The 18541-nt window shown below is 39.9% G+C and overlaps 1 protein-coding gene across 1 annotated transcript in view; it reads left to right on the top strand.

Moving 5' to 3' along the window:
* Nucleotides 1–18541, top strand: part of OTOG (otogelin) — a 167274-nt gene that overhangs the window by 22162 nt on the left and 126571 nt on the right. Inside the window, exons 6-15 of the mRNA XM_067540669.1 lie at nt 115–269; nt 2235–2353; nt 2791–2996; nt 4433–4563; nt 6525–6631; nt 7835–7944; nt 8501–8626; nt 9818–9926; nt 13793–13839; nt 14910–15055. Of these exons, the coding sequence (XP_067396770.1) occupies nt 115–269; nt 2235–2353; nt 2791–2996; nt 4433–4563; nt 6525–6631; nt 7835–7944; nt 8501–8626; nt 9818–9926; nt 13793–13839; nt 14910–15055 (1256 nt within the window). The remainder of the gene's footprint in view (nt 1–114; nt 270–2234; nt 2354–2790; nt 2997–4432; nt 4564–6524; nt 6632–7834; nt 7945–8500; nt 8627–9817; nt 9927–13792; nt 13840–14909; nt 15056–18541) is intronic.

The raw sequence follows: 18541 nt of genomic DNA, 5'->3' as shown, positions 1-18541 counted from the left end.
GGGACTGCAATTCCAAAGACAAATGCATTGTGTTCTTTGAACTTTCCAGTTCAATCAAAAACAAACAAACAAAAAGTTAACTCTTTTCAAATTGCTCCCCTTTTGTTTGTCTAGTGCACAACACAGGTGCTGAAAGGGATAACATATGTCGAACGTGGGGTCAATACCACTTTGAAACCTTTGACGGACTCTACTATTATTTCTCTGGGAAATCCACATATGCACTTGTGAGACAGAATGAATTAGATGAACAGAGTTTCTCTATACAGGTGGGAGACTGCATTTTTTAAGTCCGTTTCATACTATTACAGAGCATACAAATAACTTGTGTGTTTAAAGTGGAAAATATGATGTGTAGACAAGCTACAAGGTTATTGATGATATTAACATATATAGGCATGATCAGGTGAGGTGCTGAGAAGCAAGGGCGGATCTAGCCGCCCAATTTAATTAGGGTGCACTATAATAAACATTTCTGGAACATGATTTTGAGTTGGAGTCAAGAGAAGCACTGACCACCTGCAGCAGCACCCTCTGTCCGCACACTGTGATTCTAATCCCAACCAAGCCCAATGTGGAGGGGAGCCTCCAGGGTGTGGGTTGGGGGACTGCAAAGTGAGCTCACCCTGCACTCATCCCACAGTGGCAGCTTCTGTCTTGTGTGGGGTTGGGAGTCTGTCTCCCCACTCTGGGGGTTGTGATCTGGTGCATGGGATCACAGTGCCACTCAAGTTTGGCAACCATGGTTTCATGATTTCTGTGAATGCAATTGAATGCATGAACCACAGCTACAGCTGCCAAGTCGCAATCCCACTCACTCATGTTTGGCCCAGCTCAGAGAGTTCCTACAGCACCCAGTTGCAATACTCAGCACCTCTTGGGATCAGGCCATGTAATACCAGATAATCAAACTATCTCTATATTAAGGTTTCAGTAGTGCCTGTCATTGCAGTATCTAAGCAGCATAGTTTCATAACAGTGAAATGCATTTTTAAAACATCAAAAATTTTGAATATTAACTCATCTTTAATGGAAATTGAGCTACTACCGATAACGTAGAAGAAGTTGAGCCATTACTGATCATCTTTCAAAAATAGTTCCATCAAATACATAATTTCTAATGTAGTCTCTTAATTTATACCAGGTATGTTATTTTTATATATTAAAATTTTAAATAGTCTTTCCCACACATTATCAATCCCCTGTCCTTCACTGAGTCACTTCACTGGCTTCCCATTATACTGCACAGCTCACACTTCTTGTCCTTGCATGCAGTGCCCTAAGGCATTCTACTTTTCCCTGCATCCTCAAGCTAAGCAGTGAATGACAGACCTTCTCTCTCTGGGTCTAACCCACAGTGAGTGAATCGAATATGTATCTAGTCTATTAATGGTCCCTCATAGGAGCTCCATTGCAGAGCAGATAACGGGAAGCGTCAGTTATGTAGTTTCTCTTCATCTTCCCCCTGCTCTCTTTGCTCTGCCAATGATGCCAGCCTTTGATCTTTTACAGGCATGTCACTACTGTATACTTTTTTCGCTGGACTTAGTGTATTGCTATTGTTTCCAATGGCTAATCTCTAGGGAAAATGGTAACTTTTACTTCATCATTTTGTCAGCTGCAACTCCTATAATCACCAGTTCCTGTTATTAGCACTGCATCTTAAATAGAGTTTGCTTTGTATACTGAATAATTGGGAGGATGTGGACAGGCTCAGAGACTGGAGAGAAGATGACGGCCAAATTAGTTCTGGTCTTCACCCTAAAACTTAGATTGACATAGCTACATCACTCAGGGCTGTGAAAAATTTCACAGCCAGTTCAACGTAGTTAGGTTGATCTAACTCCCACTGTAGATGCAACTAGATCAGAGGCAATAGGAAAGTTGATGGAAGAATTCTCATTCCTCTTGAAGGTGTGGAAATTCTTCTATCAACCTACCTATTGCCTCTTGAGAGTGTGGATTTACTACAGAGATGGAAAACCTTTTTCTGTCTCTGTAGCAAGTGTCTACACTACAATGATTCAGCGGTATAGCCGCAGTGCTGCAAATCACAACTGTTGGCAGTCTTGGAGGAACCCAGGACTGAAGACATGGAGACCAAACTATCCTCTTGTCCCTTGAGATCACTATTAAAAGTCATGATTGGGGCAGAACTCATTAGTTGGGTAGCATATGGAATGTTGAGAATTTTATTTAAAATGTAACTTCTCCCCAATAATATCATTTGTCAGGTTAATAATGATCCAGAATGCAAATCTTCACCCTATTCCTGTGAAAGGTCCATTAGCTTATTCTTTTCTGGAGATGAAGAAATAAAGTTGAGCAGTGAGGTCACCTACAGAGGACTTGGGTAATTGCTTTTACATGTATTGTGTATGTTTTGTTTTTACAGTGAATTAATGCTCCTGACATTGTTTTCATCAGTGTAGATATAAGCAATATCACTTATTGGCAACTAAAAGGTAAATATGCCATGCATATTGATGGTAACTTTCCTGCAGTTTACAAAGTAGTGCACTCAGAGAATGACATTTCAACTATGGTGTGGTATTACAGGATACGATTTCTGCATTCATATTTGGAGCTGGATGTGAATCTGATATAACTCCATTGTCTTCAACTGAGTTACTCCAGTTTTAGATCAGTGTTACTCAAAGCACAGTTTCCCTCAAATTTATGGGGAAGTCATTAAATCACTGAGTAATAATTCCTTTACATGGATATTTTTTCATTCAAAAATATAAAAAATTCTTTGCTCTTTTGTCATTAATTATATTTGCTTCACAGCGTACAGTTACCCCGTGTTATAGGAAATGTACACATCCAAAAACTAGCTGGGTACATCCTAGTTAGACACCGGTATGCATTCACTCTGGCTTGGGATGGTACATCTGCAGTTTATATTAAGCTGACACCAGACTACTTGGGCAAAACACATGGGTTATGTGGAAACAACAATGCTATCCTGCAGGATGAGCTTGAGACTAGTTATGGTGAGTATTTATACATATTCATTGTGATGTAATGTCGGTTTGCTTCAGTTCACTTTAATTTTCCTGGTAAAAAATTAACTCCCTTCAATATAGTTTTCATGATAATATTAGTTGGTTTTAAAAGTAGATCTGTATTTGAAATAACAAATGTATTACTGTAACCCTTCTGCTAGGTGTTATCCGTAAAGAGATCTGGGTTCAATATGGTCTCAAGGATTATGGTTAGGGATCCCTTTCAAAAGGAACCAAACATTTGGCTCAAACACCCATCTAGAACAGTACTTATACTTCGGGTTCTAGGAACCTGTAAAGCAGATAGGCTTTTACTTTTGACAGTGTCCCTTTCCCTCTCAGGAAGTGCACACAGGAGTCTCTGGCAACCTGAAACACCACTCCTGTTTTGTGGAGAAAGGTCAATATATAATTAAACTTTAATGTGTAATTAAAGAAAACCACCGAAAATTCAAGTAGTGTGGCATTTCACGTAAACCAGGATTTTCAGTAGTGAATAGTGATTTCAGACCCTCAGTTTCTGGGCACCCAACCTGAGACACCTTAGGGGGTCCAGATTTTAAAGGGTGAGTGGTTGGTACTTTTTGAAGTTCAGGCCTTTTTCAAGCATGTCAAGTTGAGGACCTCAAATCACTAGTCACTGTTGAAATTCTTGCCCTTAAGAAATTTGTGTCTCATTCTTTCCAAAAGTGACGATACTATTTCTATATTTTTAAAGTGGGCTTCGAAGTTTAATGGTTTATTGCAGAATGCAGCCCTCAGCTGCTTCCCCCAGCTGGCCCTTTAAATTAATCTCATCCAACTCCAGGAAGAATGAATGCTATGCCAGAGTCTGTTTCAGCCCTTGCCTTAGGGCACAATTTATTGGTTAAACCAAAAACCTAGACAAAACATCTATATAAAATACTTCCTCTGCAGAACATGGGCTATAGTTCCCGGAGGCTTTTCCTTCACCTCACTCAGACATTCCAAGTCCTCGCCTTGACCCAGGGACTCCTTGTTATTGTCAAGGCCACCTTTCTGGGAGTTTAATATAACTAGGTTATTGCCCTTCATCCATGGTCTTCTGTAGAAGCCTTCCTGCTTCGTGCAGCTCTCATTTTCAAAGTCATTTGCCTGGCAGTCATCACATAGCTGGACTATATCCACAGCTCCAGGGCTTACCCACATGTGCCCACCTGCTGCCTAGCCAGCTGAGATATTGCTGGTCTTTATAATGACCTTCAGGCTATCACCTAAACTTGCAGCCTAAGATGGGAGGTGACTGGTTAGTCACAAGTGGGGCTGACCAAACTCTTAAAGAGACGGTCACCCTGTGACATGAGTGTTAAGATCTGAGGTTCTTGGATAGCAGAGCTTATCGCAATGTGGTTATTGTTGTTCTGAGTCAAATTGCTGCTTTAATATTTGTGTATATTTCTTAGGAAAATTGACTGAAGACATTGCAGAGTTTGTAGAGAGCTGGAGGGAAAATAGTCCACAAGGCACACCTGACTGGGATACCTCTTTTAACTATGAGCCACCCTGCCTGACCCAAAGCCAAGACTCTTTACAGGTTTGAATCAAAATTAATGAGGGAAATTAACAGTGTGTAATTCTTATAGGGTCTTGGTCAGTGCATCCAGGGAGAATGGAGATGCTGCTCAGTGTGCCCTTTGCTGCAGGGATGGTGTGGTGCAGAGCAGGACTCCTTCCTGCAGGCTGTGAGGAAGGGGTGAAGAGAGGCTGTGAAGCAGGAGCACACTGCATCCCTATTTGCTACTCCTACTTACTATTCATTGCAGCCTATGTACTAGCTGGCTGAGGGGCTAGATATGTTTTTTTTTTTTTTTTTTTTTTTTGGAGGGGGAGGGTAGGGGGGATGTGGTGTAGGCTGTTGTGTCTAAATGTCTGCCTTTCCTAGCTCTCAAGTGCTATGGAGAGATTCTGCCTTCTTACTTCTATGGAAGGTGGGGACGAGTGCTGGGTTGGGGAAGAATTGCTTCTCCTACCATCTCCTTTCCCTTACTCAATACTCAGAGTGCAGGATTCAGTCAATAACCTTCAGTACCAGGTGTGGTGATTATGTTAGTGTCTTTTGGGTTAGTGTCATCTAGTTCCAGGGCACATATTTTTTCCTGACGCTGCCTCAAAGACAGAGACTAGACATAGTTAGAAAGGGACTTGGGGTGGTTGATGGAGTGGTCCTTTCTTGTGCTTTTTTCATCTGCCTTCTTTTTAAGTTTCTAATATAGTCCTTAATCTTCTGGCACATTCTGCTGTCTCATCATAACAAAACCTGCAGTCTGGAAAGCAGGCCAGTGGATTCCTCTGGATCTGGTGCCAAAGCAGCTACTTAGAGATTAAAGCACTTCTCTTGCCACTGGGGATCAAATATCTGTATATCATATATCTCGGTTATATCTGTAACCAAGGAAGATAAACTCGGGCACCATTCTTGAGCAATATTTTTTCAAGATGTACCAGTGAAATGTAGCAAACCAAAGGGCCAATCCTGGAATCCTTCCTTAGGCAAAACTCCTATTTTTTTCCTGAGAAAGGACAGAAAGAATTAGCCCCTAAGAAAACAGAAATGGAGGTTAATCATAGGTGGCAGCAAAAAGGGTTTAGATATCACCCCCTTTTCCCACCCCAATTCCAATATTTTCCCCCTCTAAATGGGGTGCTTTGAGAGAAGCACCCCAAGATGAAATATGTTGTACCTGGATCCTATGACAGATGTCTTGAAAGGTCACATTTTTATTGTGATGCATTTTATTGTATATTTCAATTGACATACATGCTGTGTGTTTGCAGCGAGGGGATGCTGGAACTTGCCCACTAGTCTGGCAGAACCAGTTTATTGACCTTTGGGCATGTTGTGAAGCCAGAAGGTATATCTGAGAAAGGTTTGCTGCTCTTTTTAATTCAGGGAGGGAGGTGTTTGAAGCTTTTATTGATGACAGGCAAATGTTTAAAGTTTGCAGAAGTATTTTGAGGTGGTGGTAGGTGCACTGAGATTAGAGTTATCTGATATTATAAATCAAAAAGAATGGGCCCTACCAGAATATTGACTACAACTTTGAGTGCATTCAGATTCAGCTCCAACACAGAGTCTAAGGTTCTCATCTTGGTCCATATCTAATAATTGTACAGACAATAACAGACATCACTGAGGAGTCAATGTTGTGACAAGCTTAGGATGGAGAGCAGTTCCACTGAGAGGAATTTGGGGCCTGGGTACATCATGTTTGCTGTCCCCCTTCCATTTCCCCCCAGTTACGGGTATTTTGGGGGGACCCTAAGCTACTAAACTGGAAGGCCCTGGTACAATTTTTCCCCTTCCTCTCTCTCGTCAGCCCTGATGGAGAGCAATATGCTACAGGCAACTGCTTTTAATTACTGAGAAGAAACTGTTTCTTACCTTGAGGTTACTTAATGAGCGCTCCACATGTTTTGCTTTTGCACCATGCACTATATTACTTATGTTTGTTTTTAAGAACTTTCCGTTCACAACAGCAGTTTCTTTCTTTTTAGAAGACGTATGCTCTGTGTAATACACTACTTTGGCCCCCATTTGAACAGTGTCATGATTATGTGAGTCCTCTACCTTTCATGGCCAGTTGCGCCAATGACCTCTGCATGTAAGTAAGCATTTTCTGATAATTCAAAAGCTGGCAGATACCTTTTCTTCTTCTCTTCAGAACATATATCTGACCCTTCCATGCTTGTCTTTTTCTGCATAACATTTTGTATCTAACAGTTCTTGTGATGAAATAAAATGGGCCTGGCTTTATACCCATGTACCATCACAGATTTCAGTGGAGTTATTCCCAGTTTCTCTGGTTTAAGTGAGAAAAGACTCAGGCCCAGTAACTTTCAATTAGTTTTAAATTACCTAATTTACCTGTCCTTGAGTGTGTATGTACATTACTGCATATTATATGCCACAATCAGTATGTTGTAGTCTAGTGGTGCAGGATTGCTGCACCAACAAACAAATAGAAATATTCATCCACAAAACATGTGTTAATCCAACAAAGAGAGACAATCAGTGATTTAAAAAAAAAACCTACACTCCTTGAAGATTATTCTGGCAACCTGATGTACTGTTTGTGTGAACTGTTCTGACTATAATTTAAAATGTAAGATTGCTGGGGCAAAGACAGTCTTTTGCATCCTGTCCTGTGCTGAGCACATTGATGGCATTCACAATGCTTTCCTCTTGTTCCCTTGATCTTAATAACTTTTCTGAGAGAATTTCTTCTCTTTGTTAAAAATCAATAACCTGATTCTGATGTCACTCTCATTACTTTTACATTGCTATAAGTCCATTGACAGTAATGAAGTTGTTCTTGATTTATACCAGTATAATTAAAATTAGAATCAGGCACCATATATATTGATAAGTTATCTCCTAAGTAGGGTAGAATGTTTTATTTATTTAGGAACTTTAGGTTATGTAGGCCTCATCTACTCTAACTGAATGGACTTTGCTAACACCTACCCACCCCATTGTTGTTCCTTACCCTTGGATGTATATATATACACCCCCATTTGATTTCTGTTTCTTGCATCTGATGAAGTGGGTTGCAGCCCACGAAAGCTTATGCCTGCAGAAATTACATTTGTTAGTCTTTAAAGTGCTACAGGAGTCTCGTTGTTGTAAAAAACACAGTATTTCAAAATGTTATTACTTATTAATATAATAACAAAAACCAGAACATATATATTGTTGAAACAATGCAAGGCTTAGCAAAATATTGATGACGTTTATATGCATATTTATGCGTATTTATATGAGTATAGGGAGAAAATAAGGTCATACCAATTTTTATTTGTATAAGGTCAGGAGCTGATAATGCAACTTGGTGTCGAGCATTAACTGAGTATGCCAGGGCCTGTGCTCAAGCAGGAAAACCCCTTCATGGATGGCGGACACACTTTCAGCAATGTGGTATGTAGGTTACTTATGTACTTTAGAATATTATCTAATAGCTGAACTTTGATGAGACAGTTCTGCACATCTTTCTTTCTATTATTGTTCAATGTGCCTTCCACAGACAACACAGAGGTGGCTGCACTTCAGTGCTAGATGAACTTCACTATGTCTAATTTTTGCATATTTAGTTTGTACTTAGGGAACTTTCATTATGAATATATATGTAAGGCTATCATAAATTATGAAGTGTATGTTCTTTAATAACTTAAAATGTTTTTAAAAAATCATCCATCTAGGAACATTGTAGGTATTTTTCAGAAGATTGTGCATCTTATCTATTGTAAACTGGCTGTCTAAGATATTGATTAATACTCCTTTGATTTCTGAATTGCAAATTTTGCAACTGTTGTATTCAGGTAACACTTGGATAAACCTTCATAATTTAGTGCATCAGATCTGATAGGTTGAATTTTTAAAAAATAAAATATATGAAAACAGTGTGAAAAGTTTTATCTTCCACTGAGGTGGTAGCATAATGCCTTTTCATTTCTCAGCTTGTTTCATTTTTCAGTTATTACCTGTGAAGAACATTTCATCTACAATGAATGTATCAACTGTTGCCCAGTTTCATGTCAGCAAAAAACACAGTGTATTGACAGTGAACTTCCCTGTGTTGATGGATGCTACTGTCCAGATGGTAACACAGCCTTATTTTTCAAACTTGTTTTATCTTATGGCTAAACTTATGCTCTGGCTAAATTTGGCCTTTAAATATGTGAGTGAACCTTGCTGAAACCAATGGGAACAAGGCAGGGGAGGCAATCTGGGGATCTAAGCACACACTCACATGGGGGACCCATCATGGCTGCTGCCTCAACAGGGGAGGACCAGGGGGACCCTTCTCCCTAGCAGTGATAGGAGCCTTTCCCACTCTTGCAACTAGTAGCAGGATGAAACCCTCAGAGCCACCACGGAAGCAACAGAGTTCCACCTTCTGCGCACGAGGCACTGGTTTGCTCTGGTATTGGTCTGGGAGCAAGACAGCTTCCTCCCTGGTTCTAGTGGCTGTTGCTCATCTCTCTGCTGGAGGCTGTCTGCAGACTCAGGCAGACATCATAGCATTGGTTACACTCAAGTCACATTTTCAAGCTCTCTCTTATAACCCTGAAGGCTAGAAACAGGCATATTTATTATTGTTTTTTTAATGAAAGCTGAGATTCTCCTGATGATAGGGGTCCTAGATGTGTCCCTGATTATATAGAGTCCATTTCTTAACTTAGCCATGTGCACATACCTCAAGGCAAAATTTGTTCCTGTTTTCCATTTGCTACTGCCAGTTATTGGGTACGTAACTCTCTCTGGAAAGGGATAGTGATGTTCCATGAATCTTAAAAGTGGTGCCTCTCAGTAATACTCTGCTGGTATATAAATGTAATTATCTTTGTTATTTGCTTAGTTTCCAGTGGACTATTGTGCTATGGGTTCTGGTACTGGAATGGTTAAAATTTAAATAGTTATTAAAGGAACAAAATACACAGCAAACAATGAATAAAATGTATGGCCAATGGCCAAGACTGTGAAACAAAGGGTGCTTTACATTAGACTCCCAATCCACAAGGCACTTAAAGAAAGCAGTCTGCCATTCAAAGATACTAAACTTTAACCAGAAGCTCCCAGTTACTTCCTTGTATCTCCAACAATTAAGGGATTAAACCTAATATGTAATTAGATATAATTTTGCTCTGCAAAATGAAAGAAACTTCAAACTATTCTAAAATATTTACTCTGTAGGGCCATTCGTTTTATTACGAGAAGTACTAGTTAGGTAGTCAATGCTTCATTAATGAAGTTTGTTCACATTTATTTCATATTGGATTATTCCTTCTAGGTCTAATTTATGAAAATGAATTATGTGTCAAGCCTACAGAATGCCCATGTGATTATCATGGCAGTTTCTATAAACCGGGCTCTGTGGTTCATGAGGAGTGCAATAACTGGTTAGTAACTTTCGTTTTCGTATTGCATACTTAGTCATTTGATCGTGAGATAAAAAGCCCTGTCTTTTAAAGTCCCTAACTTTCTAAAAATACAATCAATTTGCATATAACATAATTTGTTTGATTATGGAGGGACAGTGAATGCACTTTTCTTCCCACTTATGAAAGGCAAATCAGAAAAGTAAAGTAGATAAACCTTAACAAATGAAATAAACTGACACATTTTTACATAATTGGGTCTGATTCTCTGTTTGTGTAAATTGGCACAGCTCTATGCACTTCAGTGGAGTTGTGCCAGTTTCTACTGGCAGAAAATTTAGCTCAAACCCAAGTGCAGATAATCTGTGGAAATGCAAGAAAATTGCCAGAAGACTTGTTTTAAACTCTAAAATAATCTCAGGTATCCTTATTTAATTTCAGTCATCTTGCCAATGCTGCTTTGAATCTAAAAATTCCTTAGGGACAGGCAGAATCTGAATTTGGATGGTAGATAAAATATTAGGTTAGTGAAACTGCTACAATAACATCGGAAAGAGTCTACATGTATGGTTGGATGTTCATCTTAGATGGGGAAATATATATAATATAAGAATCCTTAAAGTTTCACACCCACTTATTCTGGTCTCACCATTCTTCACTGAGATCATTAATTCATTTCACAGCTGCCCTTTGCCTTTAACAGTTGCATGACCTGTACTTGGTGATTTATTAATCAGCTACAAAAGGCTGGATTTTTCAGAGCTGCAGAGTACCATGTTCCCAAATGAAGTCAGTGGAAGCTGCAGTTGCTCAGCGCCCCTGAAATCAGTGTCTATGTCACTAATGCACCAAATGCTTTTTTACAACAATGTCATTGCATGCAAAAATAATTTCTTTATCACTTAGAGCAGAAACACCCATTCTTTTCAGCCAAGACCAAAACATATTACTTTAAAAATGGCAAAGGGCCGCTATCAGTTCTTTGGGGCAGATTTTCTGCCCTGTTCTCTTCCCTTTGTGTACTCAGAAAGCACAAATGGAGTGGAAACCATGTCTCCTGCAGGGGATTTCCGGGTATGGAGGAGTCCTCCTTGGACACTCAGTGAGTATAGCTGATTCCTTCGTGTCTCTCTACCTGCAGCCTCTGGTGCAACGAGTGTGTGCTCTTGGTAGGGAGGGATTATGGCTGGAGAAGGCTGAGCTCTGGCTATTCCCATTTAGTATATAGTCCCTTGGGGACTATAGCCAACTGGCAAAAGATAAAGCAGCCCCCAGGATACTCTAACCTGGACTGGGAGCCATAACTGGAGCCATAACTATTTTTGGTTCTCAGTTTTTCATCCTCTTCCCAGCTGGGGTTGTCTAGGGGAGGGGAACCATTCTTTGCAGAACCAGCTAAGCTTCTGTCAGCTCCTCTTTGGGTTCCCACAACCTGGGAGGTAAGCAAGCAATGGAGCAACCTGTCATGACCCATGGGCCTCAAACCCATGTCTGCAGGACAGGAATAGCCATGCTCCAACTCTCCACTTGATAGTTTGCTGACAACTGCTTACCCAGGACCCATGAAGTCCAGCTCCAGTTTGAGAGTCCTCCACTGAGATCCTACTGGTGGAGTCACAGGGCAGCCGATTGGCCTGTTGGCCCTACTTAAGCCAGTAGCAGGAACAGGAAGCTGTCTGAACAACTGGGATCCACCCTGCTCTGCACTGTGTACTTTGTGCTTCCTGCTCCTGCGGCTTGGTGTCCTATCCTGGCCTGACTCTGATTACTGACTCGTGGTTCTGATCTCAAGTTTGTATCCTGCTTCTGAGCTCCTGGTATCCTGACCCAGCTGATGCCTGACTCCTGTCTGGTGTCTGTGGACTCTGGCACTGATCACTAGGTCTGGCTGCCCACTACCCCGCCATGACACAGCCAGAGATATTCTCCTCTCCCTGTAATCTAGTAGGCAGCAAACAGGGGGACTGCTCAACAGCTGCAGCAGGGAAGGGTCAGGAGCTGCTCATGAAGTTCTGGCTCAAAATGGAGCTGCTTCTGGTGTGCAGAAGAAGCCGTGGAAGACAGCTGGGGACGCAGTGTTCCCTAGCTTCTCCCTGTAGTGACAAAGCTGATTCAAATGTTTTATTTAAAACTTTGCAAGGCCTGGCTCGGGGGATGTACTTTCAATTTATTATCAAAAATGTATTTTAACACCGGGAAACTTGAGAGCCACAATTTAGAGCTTCAAGAGCCACAGATTGGACACCAATAAAATAGATCTTTCTGTGGTGCAGAGCACAAAAATATGATATTGTATTTTTAAAAAGTAACCAGCACTAAATATTGTGAGTACAGTGCTGTTTCTTGTTAAGTAAGACCCTCCGACAGAGTGCTAGGCTGAGCAGGAGCCATGTAATCCTTCCAGAAATGTTTACTTGTTTTTCATAAGGCTGATTAGAGAAGCTTGTATCTGCTGTCCTGGAAGCTCTGATCTCTTCCTTCATTCTTGTAGAGATGTAGAGGTTTAAGATATGACCCACACCACTCTTGGAGTTACAGTACACCCTGAATAGGCCTTTCCACAGAGGAGCATTAAGTAGACTGCATATTTTACCTTTAGGGCCAAAGGGAAGATGTTCTTTCTTTCACAAGGTCAAGTTGTTCTGCTGATCAGGATGGATACAGGTTTCATTTCAATAAAATGAAAAATTGAACAGCTTTTTATTTTTTTTTAAATAAACCTTTGTTACAGAAAATAGACACCTTCAGGCTTTGCCTTAATATCAGTTCCCCCTTTCGTGTTATTACAGATTGCTGTCCTTAAAAATGTATTTAATAAAATATTTAGAAATTCTACTTCAGTAGTACATAAATGTGTTTGGTCATGTTCTTGCATGCCAGAGGCCTTGCAAAGTGACTTTTTGCATCCCTGCTTCTTCATGAGTTGAAAAGGGGACTGTTCTGAACTGTGATAATAAAAATGCTATTCTGATGTGGGCACACCACAGTTGTACCAGCTACTGCTTCTGTACTGAAAAAAAATTGATGAGGGAGAGATTAGTAATGTTGGATACAGAATGCACCATGATAGCAATAGCATTTCAGACACAAGGCTTCCTATTTTATGAAGAGTGGAAGGCATGTTACAGAAGAAACTAGTATTTGATACTTTCCATTTCTTCATCAGACTCATTATATTCAGAAAGGTCTAACAGTGTAAATGTTTAAGGATTTCTGATGTTTCAGAGAAATACCTTGTGTGTGAGTCTGAACAAAAATCTTAGAAAGTGAGACTTCCACACTTTCTTCTTAAAAACTCAACCCTCTGCACTACAATCCTTTTATTAACAGAGTTGTTCCATGTTGTTTTTTACTAAGGAGAGGCGATCAAGTTCAGATAAAACAAAAATTGACTTGAACTTCTGTATCAAGCACATCTAGGGTGACCAGATGTCCCAATTTTATAGGGACAGTCCCGAGATTCAGGGCTTTGTCTTATATAGGAGACTATGACCGCTCACCCTCTGTCCTGATTTTTCACGTTTGCTATCTGGTTATCCTAAGCACATCCAACAAGTTCAGATAAAGTTTGGATAAACACACACATTTTCAAGTGATTTGATCCAAACTAAAGCTCCTGGACTGTTTGAGGGTTCATTCATTATTAGTTTTTACAATGATCGCTAATTAGAGAAAAGCAAGACTAATCCTAGATTTTATGCAAAGTATCGGACGGGACTTCTTTCAGCAACCTCCCCACTTATAATTAACTCCAATCATTGCCCACAATATCTCGGTATGGCCACCTTCCACCCTCTACCCCACTTACTCCTCTGGTGATGTCTCCAGGGAGCAGAAAACCAGGAGGTAGAACTTTTTTAATATGCAACTTTTGATTTTTATTTCAGTACTTGTATTGAAGGAAAGTGGACTTGCACAAATCTTACCTGTCCAGGTAGGTGTAAAAGACCTGAGGTCAGGTATCATAGATGCCAAAGCATTGTTATTTTAGAATAGCCAATTGTTACTTATGGCCAGATTTTACCCTGAAACATACACACATTGTAAAATAGGAAATCTTGTTAAAATATCTCTTTATATAACTACATAAACACATTATAATAGTTATTATAATGATCTCATAACAGCCATCTGCATATTTCCATTTAGCTAGATAATGCCCTTCACTGTATGTTAGTTTAGTTTTGTCACAGGCAGAGCTGGTGGCACCATCTTTAGTTTATGTTGACCAACACTTCCCATTATAATTTAAACTATTGAGGCTGAAAAGTTTCATGCCGGATGCCTTCCTCAGATGATGATTTTCCTAAGAAAAAGAGTAGGGAAAAATACATTGTTTTGACTACATTAAAAACATTCTTATACTATAACATTCATTGTCGCTCTCTCGCACTGCCTGCTTTGGAGCAAAGGCTTGAAATTTTGGCTGTGAGGGATTACTCTGGTGTCAGGAATTTAACTTTTATTGTTCCATGAAAGAAGAAAACCTCAAATCTGGCTGAGTTATTAACAGATAACCTTAATTCTGGCATTTAACTTTTGAATGCTTGACTTTGCAACCTTAATGGTCCTTTAACAGTTTTTTCTGCATAATGATATATAAAGAAATAAAAATAACTAAGAATCTACATTTTACACATCCAATTATCCACCTCTCTTAGGGTTTCTACAATGCTCACCTCTGTGGGATCTAAAGCCTGACAGTTAATTGCCTGACAAACCTGTACAGCAGTGATTATCAATATTCAGAGTGTTAGTTTGCAGAAGAATTTCCAAGATCAAGTGTTCATATTCTAACTGCTTTACTGGGGCTTGGTTAGTGCATTCCCTGTCACTAACACTTGAATACAGCACATTAATAACTTTTAAAATCAGCCATTAAAGTTGTTAGATCCATACCGGAGTACATTAGAATCTTTCAGCAATAAGAAAAGTTGTAGAGTATTTACAATAAACATTTTTGCTGTGTAATAAAATACTTTATCCTTTTTTTTTTTTTATCAGCTGAATGCGCTGTCTCAGGAGACATTAACTTCATGACATTTGATGGGCGCAAATACACTTTCCAAGCTACCTGCCAATATATTCTGGCAAAAAGCCTCAGATCTGGCAAGTTTACAGTGTCTCTGCAAAATGCTCCTTGTGGACCAGTAAGGCTTCATGCTTTCTAATTATATCTTATATTTTCTGTTACTGGAGTCAGAAAAATGTGTTCAATATGGGGGGAAAAATATCCAAAACCAACTACAGTGTAACACTGTAAAAATAAGACCATAGCAATGATTTTCATTAATTTTTTTATGTTTAAAAGCATTTAAAGAGATTTTTTTTGAGGATTGTGGAGAAAGCTTTGTACTTCTGCATCCAGATAGAGAAAGAGCTGGACCTTGGGATCTTGATCCAGGATCCATTAAAGTTAATCAAAAGCCTCCCCTTGACTTCAGTGGACTGTAGCTCAGGCCCTCGATGAGGGGGGAGAAACAAATGTTGGTATCTGATTGTCCTGGAGGCTTCTGGTAGTGGTTGGCTCTTCTGTCTCTTTGAGTCTGCCTTAAACACATAGGAAACATAACAGAGCAGTCACAGAACACTATTGCTGTTCTTAGTGCATTGGGTAGGGGCTGTTCATTTGGTGAGCTTCTCGTAACTTGTAAAGAATTTTATCTGTGGTATTTGGAAAGCTGCATAAAGATTTGGGTGCACCTGTCAAGAGTATTGATGGTGGTGAACTCTTTTTAAATCAGTGTGTGTGTGCGCATATGCATAAAGTATGTTTAACTCTAGTAGTTCTGCTGTCTTAGGCAAATGGGGAAATACCAGCCTGAAGTCACACACAAAAGTTGCATGTCTGGTCTACTTTTGTGAAAACAATCCTGTGTCTATATATATCATTATAACGTTACTTGTGCTGATGAAATATAGTACACTGGATAAGGTTTTTATTACCATCGTCATATCTAATGCAACCCTGAGAGATCTAATCAGCTGTAGCATTTTACCTTGTGTTGTGGTCTTGTTAGACCTTGTAATGTAAGCAAAGTTGGGTCAGGTCTGTACTGGTCTTCTAAGGAATACCTAGATGCTGGGGGAAGTGATCACAGCACACACGCAAAAGATATTAGAAAAAACCATAAATACTCTTGCTGGAAGGGTGCAATGTAGCACCTTAGAATTTCTTATTATTTCTTAGAATATATGATAATAACACACACGAATCTCAAAACAAAGAGAGAAAAAATGCTGCTCCCTAAGGCAGAGAGGCACAACTCACCTCACTTTAAACTGGCTGTTTTCAGACTGACTCCAATCACACACTTTGTACAGAGCCCATTAGCCTGTAAAAGGGATCTTGAACCTCTTACCCCCACCACACTCTCTTCAAATGATAGCTTGTAATTCCAACACAGTCCTCAATAACCACATTTCTGAGTCTGCAACTTGATTTTTTTAGATGGTTGCCTTTCCGCTTACTTCAATAGGGAGCTATATATGTACAGCCAAGGGCAGAATTTGTCCAGTACTTAGCAACTGTTCTGAACTAATGCTCTAATATTGTATCAGGGTTACAGTGCTATGACAGTTGCCATGTCTGAGATGAGATTTAAAAAATGAGCTGTTGGCCACCTGTTCTAAGAGTAGAACAGGTTAAACTTTGTGTCATGGCCAAATTCCAACTTGGGTAATTACATTCTGAGTCTGATTTTTGATCTCACTTAACTAGCTTAAATCAGAGCAACTCTACTGATGCCTCTGAAGTTTATATAAACTGCACAGACTTTATTATTATTTGCTATTTGTATTCTGATAGTTCCTACTATGTGCTGGCACTGTCCAAAGACAAAATTGTTTTCCCTGAAGAATTTTCAGTCCAATGGAGTTACCCCTGATTCCACTGAGTGAGATCAGAATTGAATTCTCTGCCCTCTATTTTTCTTTGTAATTCCATTTGGTTATGGTATGCTCCTTCACTTTCTATTCTAAACTGATGTGCACTGTGTTTCACCCCTGAAGGAGCTGCATTGATGATTATTTTTGTAAGTCCTGAGATGCTGCTGACTCCAGTATCATAGGCTGGAAGAAAGCTCAATTCTCATTTTTAGTGCAATTAAAAAGGGAGTGTGACAAAAAATGGGAACATAAACATTAAAGATTACATACATCTGCTTTAACAGGTGCCCTTCTCTCTCAGGGTTTGTAGAATCAACCAAACTTGAGAAAGAGGGATATATTACTGTTGTCGCTAGGGTAATGACTAGCAAAATATGATCTCTTGAAGAAACACTGTCAGCAGTCCAGGTAAGCAAATGGAGGTGCGATGGGCTTCCTCTTGGCTGACACACCAGGACAGAAGCTGCTACAGTTTAAGCTAAAGATTTATAGGTGGGTGATGGTGGTGGTGAAACAACTCTCATCCTCTGTGTATTGACACAGAGAGGGGAACTCATAACACACGCTCATCAGTGGGTTACAGAGGCTAAGGCAAGATTAGGCCAGTTTACGCTGTTGTGGCAAGAGGGAGATGCTTTCTAAAGCTGCTGCCAATAGACAAAGAAGATCTTGCTTCAAGTTTCTGTTACGATAATATGGAAGATGTACATTATGGGCCTTATTCTCCATTCCCTTGCAGCAGTTATTTACCTCTGTGCAAAATAAGCAAGAACTTGGGCCTGGCTTGCTTCGGTGGCTTTGTGCTGCTTCTGCTTTGTAATGTGACCATAATGTTGATGTGTCTGGCTTTCTGGAGTAATGCTCAGACTGCATACAGCCAAGGGAGCAGTTCTAAAATCACCCTCTTCTTGACTCCAGACCCCATGGATCATGCTTAATGTATCTCTGTGCTCTGGTGATTTCTAGGTGCCAGGACAGCCTTTTGGGGCAGTGAGCAGCCATCAGGCCACTCTATTATATGTTGGGACCCAAAACCAGACCCAAGATCACGATCACTCCCACCAAGTCTTGTGATGAGTCCAGATCAGAGGATCTGTCTCCGTGAGTCCAAAGTGGGTGTAAACTCGACTGCAGGTATAAGTGAATGGAGAGTTCTGAAGATGCAAGCTCGTGGAAAATCAGGGTGTATGTGGTGTAAATCAAGAGTAACTCCACTGAAGTTAATCCAGACACCACAGGAGTAGGGGTGTGAAGCATCCATTAATTTGCTTAAATATGTGGCCACCACTAGGCAGATAAACTGCTTTACAGTCACCTAGGGAACATCCAGTATGAGCTTCTCTTAAGTTATAAGAAATAAATCTGTACTGGAATCTAAAAGATTTATGTTGTAGATGCTCTTATTTCTAGTGGCCTGAGATTTTTCAGTCTTTTTTTTTTTTAAATGACTGTTTACATTTTTTTTAAACTGATTAGTCCCATCACAGTCAAGCAGATTAAAAAATGAAGAAAGAAAATACCTGAAGAGATTCCAGCCCTTTGAATCACAAAGACACCAGTCATTTAGCGCCTTAGAGCTGGTGACATAAACAGTCATCAGGCAACAAGTGGTTTCAGAATGATGTGAAATTTTGTTTAAGTACTTTTTGGAAAGCGAATCAGGAAAGTGATCAGCACAGCTTAACCTTATCTGAGTTTCAAGTGACAATATCACCGGCTTTGTTGTTTGTATGATGAAGGATTCTGAC

The sequence above is a fragment of the Emydura macquarii genome, unplaced genomic scaffold (genome assembly GCF_026122565.2).
Source record: "Emydura macquarii macquarii isolate MOO-44397 ecotype Brisbane River unplaced genomic scaffold, CSIRO-AGI_Emac_v2 contig_587, whole genome shotgun sequence".
NCBI lineage: Eukaryota > Metazoa > Chordata > Testudines > Chelidae > Emydura > Emydura macquarii.
Note: the sequence above shows the minus strand (reverse complement) of the source record. Positions and strands in the feature narration are given on the sequence as shown.